Here is a 10,471-nt window from a genome sequence, read left to right as displayed (position 1 = left end):
CTCCCTCTGCCAATGTCTCTGTCTCTCTCTGTCTCTCATGAATAAATAAATAAAATCTTTTAAAAAAAAAGAGAAAAAGAGAGAGGGAAACCTAGAGACCTATAGATCTTGGAACCCAGTTTATTTTTTATTTTTTGGAGCCCAATTAAAAAAAAATATGTGTGTCTGACTTATCTGTTTCAATGAGAACTGAAGTCAGGGTGGAGGGGACCTATTTTCCTCAAAGATGAGAGCACTTTCCAGTCCATTTATCAACCTTTTAGTCCTACAGCAATGGTTATGAGTAAATGACCCAGAACCAGGAGAGTTGATTATCAACACAGTGAAAGGGAGGGTTTCAAAAAGCAAGAGAGGAGGGCTAATCACATGGAGAGGGAAGTGAATGGAGATTGGTAGTTATTCAACGGTCCCCCTGAAGTGCTGCAGTGAAGGACCATGAGTATTATTCCTTTTTTGATGGAGACAAGAGAAGTTGTTCCGTCACTCACAATATGCCTTTGAATCTCCTCAAATCAAGTTTCTCGCCACTGCCTAGAAAAATAGCTAATTCTGAGGACTGATGTGTCCTCCCTGAATGTTTGGGGGCAGTGGGAGAAAGTTAAAGACTTATAGAAAGGATTGCTAGGAGAAAGGAAGGAAAGAAGGCAGAGGAAGCAAATGTGGAGACCATAAAAACAGAATAGAAATAGAGAAAGAAGCCAGGATGAAAAGGGAGAGAAAAACTACAGAAAATAAATGCCCAAAGGAGTAAGAGGAGGGGGAGAGGGAGAGCAAAAGATTTATTGCTGAGAAAAGTTTGTCTCCTTAAGTCCCTCCAGGTCAAGGAGCCAGACCTAGCACAGAGCATGGAAAGGAGGCAACCAACCCTGTGTACCTGATCCTGGAGAAGCAGTTCAGCCCCATGGGGATGCGAGGCCAGGCCGTGACAGCCTCTGCTCTGGTGTATTGTATTCAGGTGAGTTGGGAAAATTCAGAAACAAAACTTTTGTTTGTTCATTTCACAGATAAATGAACTCTCAGAAGAACCACGGGGGGAATGAATGAGGAGAAAGACATATATTGAATCAAAGAGGTAGTGGGGAAAAGAATAACAAGAATGTTTCCTTAATGTTATGGGGTTATACAATCCATGTGTGGCTGGTGGCATCAGTGAAATGGGGAGACAGAAATTGGGGTAATCATAGATAAATGCAGAATAGCTATGTTAATTTAGAAGTGCCGCTTATCTGTATTTCTCTTTTAGCATCTTATCACCCATCCCTCAAAATCCCAAATAAATAATCAAAACAAATTACATAATTCCCCTAAATGGAGTTTCCAAATCAGCCCCAATACAATTCTAGTATTTTAGGTGCCCTCCAGATCAGAAATAAACTAAAAGAGGGAAAACTCTAAAAATACCTCACAACTCTTGTTTCTTTCCACCAAAAATCAGAAGCCCCTGAGTAACTCAGCTAACGAGCTGAAAAAAGGGTCGTTAGACTGATGATTCTGGACAACTGTCAAGCAGAAGTTTATATAGTTACGAACTCTAGTAGAGAGAAAAAGCAATGGTGTCTGGGTGGCTCTGTTGGTTAAGAGTCCAACTCTTTATTTCAGCTTAGGTCTTGATCTCAGGGTTGTGAGTACAAGCCCCACACTGGGCTCCACAATGGGTGTGGAGCATACTTTAAAAGAAAAAAAGAGAGAGAGAAAGAAAGCAAATGACTCAACTGGCTAGTATCAGACTCCTGTACATCTCCCAGCAGCAAATGGACTGCCTGTTTTGCATTCTATATCCCATTCTATATCCCATTAAATTAATGTCTGTAAATTCATTTCTTCTTCTTGTATTTTCCTTTTGCTTCCTCTTCTTTTCCTTGCCTTTCCCTTTCCTTCTTTTTCCTTACTTTGCTTTTCTTTTTGGCAATAGTCCCCAAAAGAAGTATTTTATCTATTATCTATTTAGCACTTTAAGCTTTTCTTATCTTTCAGTCAGAAAAGAGAAACAAAGAACCAGGGCTGGATTGAGGAAATAACACATTTTGTCATCTTTAGTGACCTACCATTTTAAATTAAAAAAAAAAAAAAAAGTTTCTCAAATGTTGTCTACAGAGGACAGCTCTAGTGCTTTTACAAATTCTTTTCACCTGATGTGTCATGAGTTTGTGTGTTCTCTCTTCTTCCCATAAACTTTCAATGAGTATAAATCCCTGTCCCAGGTGGGAGACCTTTGTGGATGTTGTTGATTTCCAGAGAATATTAAGTCATTCAAGTTACTGAAAGAGAGATGCAGTTTCTAAACAGAAGTTTCTCCATTTGAGGGAGAACATCAACTGAAATAAAAAGAAAAGAAGGAGTAAAGGTTTTTAATATTAGTAGCAGAAGAGATTTGATAGCAATATCAAGGAGTTGTTCAGGCAGATTTAGCCCTTTTTCTATTATTTCATTGAACATATATTTGTTAAAGTTTGATCTGAATTCTGGCTAAATGGATAGGAACATACAGTTAATCATGTTAACCTAAACCCCTTTGCCTCTGTCACTTAACCTTTCAAAATAAGGTTAAATATACCTGCCTACATAATTAGTGTGATGAAATGTTATGACATATTGAAAATTCTTAGCAGCCTGACTAGCATATAGTAGCTATTCAATAAATAAAATTTTTACCCTCCTTTTCCTCCATCTTTTTTATAGGGTGTATTATTGGATATGCTCAGGGAATAAAAAAGGGGAGCGGAGTAGAATCCAGTTTGTAACTGGGAAAGAATCAAGAAGGCAATAACAATATCCTGAGGGACAGATCAGGAAATTTCTAGGACAAATTGATTTAAATGCCACCTCTGCCTCTCATTCACACACACACAAAAAACAAAACAAATTAAAAAAAACAAACAAAATCCTTCCCACAGATTAGATATTTGCTCTCTTAGTTTCTCCTACTTTAAATATAATAATCAACAGGCATGGGAACAATGAAAACAAACAGTCCTAAACATGGCTGACCTTATGACCTTGTCCTCATATTTTCCCGGATCTCACCAAGTAATCTAACAGCAGAGTCATGAGGAGCGGTTGAGACTACTGAGCAGAGCAGATGAGATATTTCCCTGTCTGAGACTATTTCCCTTCCTACAGCTTCCTCAGGCAAGATGTGAGGAGAACTGCATGAATCCTGAACAGTAAGTATCTGAGACCAAACTAGGAGGAAGGAAAAACACACAAAAAAATTAGTGCACAGGGTCAAGAGGTGATTAGATATCTGTGACTTCCCTTTATTTTTACTTAAGTGGGCATCAACCTACTAATTTCACAGATGAGTTATGCAAAAATAAAGACATGCCCTCATGTCATCCTAAGTACTTAAAATAACATCACTGACAGCATTTTTTCCAAAGTGAGTCTTCTTATTAAAACAGTGGGATTGATCTCAATTTGTATAGTCACAGAGATCTGCAAAAGGCTTTCTTTCCCATGCTTCTCAGTGACTCATCAGACAGACTGGATTTAAAAATCTCATCGGGAGCAGATATATTTGGATAATTCCAAAGTAGCATCACCACCTGAAATATGACAAGCATATCCCATATTTTAGGGCATGGCAATATTTATTGCAGACTTCATTCAGCTATCACTTTGAGGTCGTTACCACTTAATTTAAACCTATCACAATTAGGTCTTACACAGACACCAAAGACATAAAAGGAGAAGAGATTCATTCCACTTGGAGGTAAATTATTGAAACACAGGGCCAATTGGAACAAAACACTTGCTCAGCCTGAAGGAAAACACATATTTAGCCATGGGGAAGGGTTTCTCAATAGCCAAGTCTGTTAAACCCACGGGAAATGGTGGTGGCCTCTGTTGCTTGTCACAGTGTTTGAGGTTTTAGACACCCACCACTCAGGGAAGAGTCTCTTTTAACAGAATCCAAATCATAACATTGTAGAACTTAAAGAGATTTTAAATAAGTGGGGAATGTGAGAAAACCTACAGGAGACACTGGTCTATTGAAAAAGCAAACAGTATGTTCTACAACTATGCAACCAAAGAGAATGTAGAAGTGAATTTCAATGGGTTTCAATAGCTCGATATATCAGAAAGTATGATTAAATTTGCTCATCTTCAAAAATAAATATTTTCCTCCTCTCCCCTCCCGGCTTCTGAGCTTACACCACACTCCTTCTTCCATGCAACCTATATTTTTGAAAATTTATAATTGCTATAGTTAATCCAGTTAATTTAATTAACTTTCAACATGGTGAAGTTGATTTCTACATTTTTCCTCCTTGTTTGGCTTCAGTTGCATATCAGTTTTGATTTTGGAAGTGAAAGTTTAGGGTATTTTTTTATGGTGAGAATTTTTATGGCTTAATGGTGGCCCTTTTTGCAACAAGTTGCAAAACATAGGGATCCCTGGGTGGCGCAGCGGTTTGGCGCCTGCCTTTGGCCCAGGGCGCGATCCTGGAGACCCAGAATCGAATCCCATGTCGGGCTTCCGGTGCATGGAGCCTGCTTCTCCCTCTGCCTGTGTCTCTGCCTCTCTCTATGTGTGTGACTATCATGAATAAATAAAAAAATTAAAAAAAAAAGTTGCAAAACATAAATTACAGACTTCATTGTATTACTTTCATGCTTATAGCTGAAATTTTCTTTATGCTTAAATTTATTGACCTCAAATATGTATACAAACCTTAATTTTTATATGTTTTCAAAATTTCATACATTTATTTACATTCTTTCTTGGTAATTGTTATCATAACTGTTTACAGTGGTCGTGGTTACATTTTCTATTAACACTCTTCTTTTTCATAATAAATTTATTTTTTATTGGTGTTCAATTTGCCAACATACAGAATAAACACCCAGTGCTCATCCCGTCAAGTGCCCCCCTCAGTGCCCATCACCCATTCACCCCCACCCCCGCCCTCCTCCCCTTCCACCACCCCTAGTTCGTTTCCCAGAGTTAGGAGTCTTCATATTCTGTCTCCCTTTCTGATATTTCCCACACATTTCTTCTCCCTTCTCTTCCATTCGCCTTCACTATTAACACTCTTTTCATAAACACTACTGTGGTCTGTCGTGTGATTCACAAATTATTTACACAGCGCCACCTGTAGTATAAAACACGTTAAGGCATCTCATTTCACAATAGATTCCGCTGGTTATATTGAAGTCAGTATAACTTGTAGTATGCTAATGAACTGGAATCAAAATGCAAACATAAAAAATATATAAGTTGTGATGTTTTTATTATAACAAGGTAGCAAATTATATTGTAACTCATATTCCTGATTCTGCAACTACAACAGGCACTGACTGTATTTTCATTGCAAAAAACCTTTATTCTTTCTCCATAGTTGCCTGACCACAGATTGGGTACATCTCTGGTATATATGGTAAGTTCCAGCTATCATACCCAGAAAGATATTTTAAAGAAATTTATATTTTTCAGGGGCATTTATTTATAGTATTTTAGTTTTTAACTATTTTGACAGCAGGAAAAAAAAATGTATGAGACCGCCATCCTACTTACCTCAGCATCTCCTGGCATAAAGTTTATTTACCTCATCATCAATAACTATGTGACAATATGCAAGGGTTTCCTACTTCCATACCATCTCCTCAATTATTTTGTATTTTTTCAGGGTCAGTTCGAGAACTTTGTACAGAGAGGAGAATATAAAGTAGAAAGCACACTCTCCAAACCACGTTAACTCTGATGAACTGAATTGATGAACTGATTTAGTCTTGCTGACAAAATAAGTATAAATGTTAAGTGAGGGACGCTTGGGTGGCTCAGTCGTTGAGCGCCTACCTTCGTCTCAGGTGGTGATCCCAGAGTCCCGAGGATCAAGTCCCACATCAGGCTCCCTGCGAGGAGCCTGCTTCTCCCTCTGCCTATGTCTCTGCCGCTCTCTCAATCTGTGTCTCTCATGAACAAATAAATAAATCTTTTAAAAAATGTGAAGTGAAAATGTTTAAATTAAAATCTTATGAACATTCTATAAAATATTCACACAAAGTCAAAACGCAGACACTGAAGACCACTTATTGCCAGGGTTGAGAAAAAAACCAAAGCACAGAGCTCTTACTGGTGGGTGGTCTTGCAGGTTGCTGGTGGTAATTGGTGCACTGCTGCTCCTGTGTGGCCTGACTTCTGTGTGCTTCCGCTGCTGTCTGAGTCGCCAGCAAAATGGGGAAGATCAAGGCCGGCCTCCCTATGAAGTGACTGTCATTGCTTTCGATCATGACAGCACTCTCCAGAGCACTATCAGTTGTGAGTACTCTGACATTATAACCTGAGACAGGGTTAAAGATGATCAGGGGGCACCTGGGTGGCTCAGAGGTTGAGCATCTGCCTTTGGCTCAAGGGTGATCCCAGGGTCCTGGTATCCAGTCCCACATCAGGCTCTCAGCAGGCAGCCTACTTCTCCTTCTGCCTGTGTCTCTGCCTCTCTCTTTGCATCTCTCATGAATAAGTAAATAAAATCTTTTCTTTAAAATAAAATCTTTTCAAAAAATAAGACAAAAGAATCATTAGGATGATGAAATAATGTAGAAACATGGATTGAAAAGTATCAAAGATTCTAGAACTCAGGGTTTTAATTTCCAGAAGCCTGATGGTGTCGTGACCTGGGCTCTCACAGTTACTGTATTCTCAAAGATTGACTTGACTAATGATAGGGTGAAGAAGGAAGTAGACCATTGGAGAAAATATTGGAAATATTTTATAGGAAGAATTTTATGAAGTTATTTTGATAAAACTATTTTAAGCTCTGAATATATCTCTTTTGAAACATGTCTTGGATTTTGTAAGAACCTCTATTTTTTATTACCTATACATTATTTTATATCTTTGGAGAAATTAGTCATGTGTACTTTCAATTCTTTGTTCTATTTGTACCTATTGATACAGTTAAATGTTAGCCTAACACCCCTTCGATGATTAGAAAACACTTTCTTTTATGTGTTCTCTTCTCTTCTTTATATTATATTCTTTCCTGAAATGAGAGGAGAAAAACTATTTTGAAACAGTAGGTGGCACCATATTGTGATGTTTCTTTTGAAAAGAGAAGACATTGGGGTGCCTACATGGCTCAATGGTTGAGCGTCTGCCTTTGCCTCAGATTGTGATCCTGCGGTCCTGGGATCAAGTCCCGCATCAGGCTGCCTCTCTGCTTCTCACTCTGCTTTTGTCTCTGCCTCTCCCTTTGTATCTCTCATGAGTAAATAAATAAAATATTTAAAAAAGAGAGAGAAGACATTGCTGTTCACTTTTCGTGCTTCACTTACTGTCCTTTGAGGGAAGATAAATAAGACAGCAATAAATATTTCTAAGGAGTCTGCATTATCAGCAGGTTGGCATAAAGGGCCCTAAGTCCATAAAAGGGAAGGACAGGGTTGTGAGACATGGGGACACAATTAGATTAGCTGAGGACCCCAGAGAATACAGGATCTTCCAGCAGAGTGAAGTTGGTTTCTAAACAATCTTCACAGGATTTTCATAACATTTGTGGCCAAGAATGACAATGATCGAGACACTTGCTAAAAATGAAGGGAAGGGAAATGTGTTGTAAGCCCCTCATTTCTGAGGATGTCACGTTTACTTTGGCTCTTTTTTTTCTTTCCCCACCAGCCCTGCAGTCAATCTTTGGCCCTGCAGCTCGAAGAATCCTGGCTGTGGCTCACTCTCACAGCCCCCTGGCCCAGTTGCCCTCCTCTTTGGACACCCTCCCAGGGTATGAAGAAGCTCTTCACATGAGTCGCTTCACTGTTGCAAGGTGTGGACAGAAAGCTCCTGATCTACCCCCAGTGCCAGAAGAGAAGCAGCCACCGCCAGTGGATGAGTCTCCTAGAGCAGGAGGCTCTTCGAACTGATGGGAACTCTGGTTTTATAAATGGGGTGGGGGTTTCCCCAGAGTTGCTACAGGTAGACAAACAAAATTTTTTTTTTCTAATTTTTGGAAGGTTTAGGATGACAAACAGTAGTCAGTGGAAAGGATGAGTTCCAATTCTTCCTTTCCAGCCATATGTATTTTCTAAGATGGAATTGCTCTAATTGGGATCTCTAATTCTTTATCCAGTGACCAAAATTTGCAGTTATTCTTAGCAATGCTTATTACTACTAAACCCAGAAAGCATCAAAAGTATCTTGAACTCCTCTAGCTATTGAGTTTCTTTACCCATAGAATACTGCAAGTGGTTTTTCTTTCTGCCAGCTATAATACAAGAATAAATAGTAATACACTTGTGGAGAAAAACAAAGAGTATAGGCACAGCCACAGACATTAATGCACCAAAATCATGAATTCTTCTTCTTGAGAGAATGTTCACTTTTATACTGAATGACAATGATACTCTTGGACACCATGTAATACCTTAGTGAGCATCCAGGATGCAAGAGTAAGATTGTAGTTATGGGCTAAGAGAACACGGTATAGTACTGAGGTGTCAAATACCAAGGTCTTTCCTTCACCCTGGCCCTATCCATGCATAGAGTCCAGTAACAGTTTCTATTGATTTTTCAGTTGTTCTGCCTTCCAAACACACGTGCACGGCACACACACATGCACGCGTGCACGCATACACATACATATGCAGTATTTTCTAAGTCTAAAAGAATAGCACTGTTTTGCTGCTTTTGTCTTTCTAGCTTTGGCCACTTAAAGCCAGGTTCTATAGTGACACACACTAGTGGGGCGGCCTTCACTGCCACCTAGTGGAGCGATGGTAGAAAATGTATTCTGTTTGAACCTATCTGCACCCCTCTTCTGTTCCTGGAGCAAGTAACTGAACTCAGTTCTTGAGCGATCCTTCCAGTCACACCATCCTGCCCTGTAGTGCTAAGCTGTCCACCTGACATACCGCTGGACAATTAGGAAGTGAAGTGTGTCGGGGAAAAAATGACTTGCCAATGTCCTTAGATAAATCATTGAAAATCTTTAAAGCAATTTTCCCACTTGTAAAATAGGGTGTAACAACACCTCCAAGGATTGTTGTGAGGATCAAATAAAGTAAATATACATGACAAGATTTATAAAGTATTTTGCACACGTATTTGATACTCTTACTATTGATATCTAATTTTCACCTGTCAAGATTCTACTGAGAATTGTGTTCTCACTTGTCCTTTTGCCAATCACCCAGTCACTTCATTTCATCAATAAATATTTGTTGATTGAAGTTAACAACTGAAAATATGTGATTCTTTTTAAAATGATCTGTGTTTGGGGCGCCTGGGTGGCTCAGGGGTTGAGCATCTGCCTTTGGCTCAGGTCATGATCCTGGGGTCCTGGGATGGAGTCCCGCATCAGGCTTCCTACAGGGAACCTGCTTCTCCCTCTGCCTGTGTCTCTGTCTTTCTCTGTGTGTCTCTCATGAAAAAATAAATAAAATTAAAAATAAATAAAATGGTCTATGTAGAGGTAAGGAATATTTTAGAAAACTCGTTTATTCAGCAGTTAGCTTCAGCACTTATAGAAACATATACCCAGGTAATGGCTGATTAGTATAGCACCTGGTTAAATACATTCTTGGAATGCTTACTCAGCCCAAGGCGGAAAATGTTCTAATCGAGTATAACCTGCTGGTAATCTGAATTTATCCTGTGTCATTTATCAAATTGCCTCTGGAAATTGTTAAAATGTATGAATCGTTAATAGACCCTGTGGTGGCCTTGTTTTGCAACTGCCAAATGAATCACTTCATTATCACACATTCCATAAAATATTCTAGGCTCATTCATCCTTCAAGGTACCACAGTCTTGAGGAAGTTAAAACATCACCCTGTAGAAAAAAGAGCTTGCAAAAAAAAAAAAAAAATCCTCCTATAAGTATCTTATTCTAAAGAGATCTTTCAACCCCACTTCTCCCTTCTGCCTCCCTGCTCTCTTCAGATACAGGGAATCTTGCATTCCTGTACCCACCCCCTCCCCATTTTGTCAGAATATTAGCACTCATTTGGCTTCATCTCTTTCTCTACTCAATCTAAGATGTCTGTTAATCAGTACAATCACTTTCACAACTGTTCTTGATTTTTTTAAAATGCCTTTTTACTTTCCTCATACCTGTCCTTAAAACTTTAAACATTGGTTCAGTGAAGCTAATTGATTTCTCCCCAAAGCCTACACTGCTGAGTGGTGTTGCAGAAAACTCTCAATTCTAGTAAGAGGGATCATGACTAGCTCATGGTCTCCAACACCATCTGAACCATTTGCCATTTTTTCTAGAGTTTCTTTCATAAGTCTCCCACTCCTTTTAGTAGTTATTCAAATTTCACTGGCTCCTGAGGCACAGGGTGGCTCAGTCCATTAAGTGATCAGCTCTTGATTTTGGCTCAGATTATGATCTCAGAGTGGTGAGATCCAGCCCTGCCTTGGGCTTTGGGCTCTGGGCTCCATGCAGAGTCTTCTTATCCCTCTCACTCCCTCTTACATTCTCTCTCTCTCTCTCTCTCAATTAAATAGGTAAATAGAATCTTAAAAAT

General features: G+C 39.1%; 1 protein-coding gene and 1 long non-coding RNA gene across 3 annotated transcripts; one reads left to right on the top strand and one right to left on the bottom strand.

The window, feature by feature from the left end:
- Positions 1-280: 280 nt before the first annotated feature.
- TMEM52B (transmembrane protein 52B) lies at positions 281-9,183 on the top strand. 2 transcript variants are annotated; one of them, XM_025455055.3, is made up of 6 exons: positions 281-392; positions 810-955; positions 3,121-3,164; positions 5,343-5,381; positions 6,096-6,262; positions 7,622-9,183. In XM_025455055.3, the coding sequence occupies exons 1-6, from the start codon at positions 383-385 to the stop codon at positions 7,861-7,863; spliced, it is 648 nt and encodes a 215-aa protein (XP_025310840.3). In that variant the 5' UTR covers positions 281-382; the 3' UTR covers positions 7,864-9,183. The 2 variants fall into 2 exon arrangements, with proteins under 2 accessions (XP_025310840.3, XP_025310841.3); XM_025455056.3 differs by having other exon boundaries at positions 300-439.
- On the bottom strand, positions 4,935-6,563 carry LOC125753830 (uncharacterized). The gene is made up of 3 exons (XR_007406466.1): positions 6,078-6,563; positions 5,801-5,915; positions 4,935-5,096 (listed from the first exon to the last, which is right to left on the bottom strand). It is a non-coding gene; the product is annotated as an uncharacterized LOC125753830 (long non-coding RNA).
- Positions 9,184-10,471: the final 1,288 nt, after the last annotated feature.

Source organism: Canis lupus, chromosome 27 (assembly GCF_003254725.2).
Source record: "Canis lupus dingo isolate Sandy chromosome 27, ASM325472v2, whole genome shotgun sequence".
Taxonomy (NCBI): domain Eukaryota; kingdom Metazoa; phylum Chordata; class Mammalia; order Carnivora; family Canidae; genus Canis; species Canis lupus.
The sequence above is the reverse complement of the archived record's forward strand: the minus strand, read 5'-3'. Positions and strand labels throughout refer to the sequence as shown.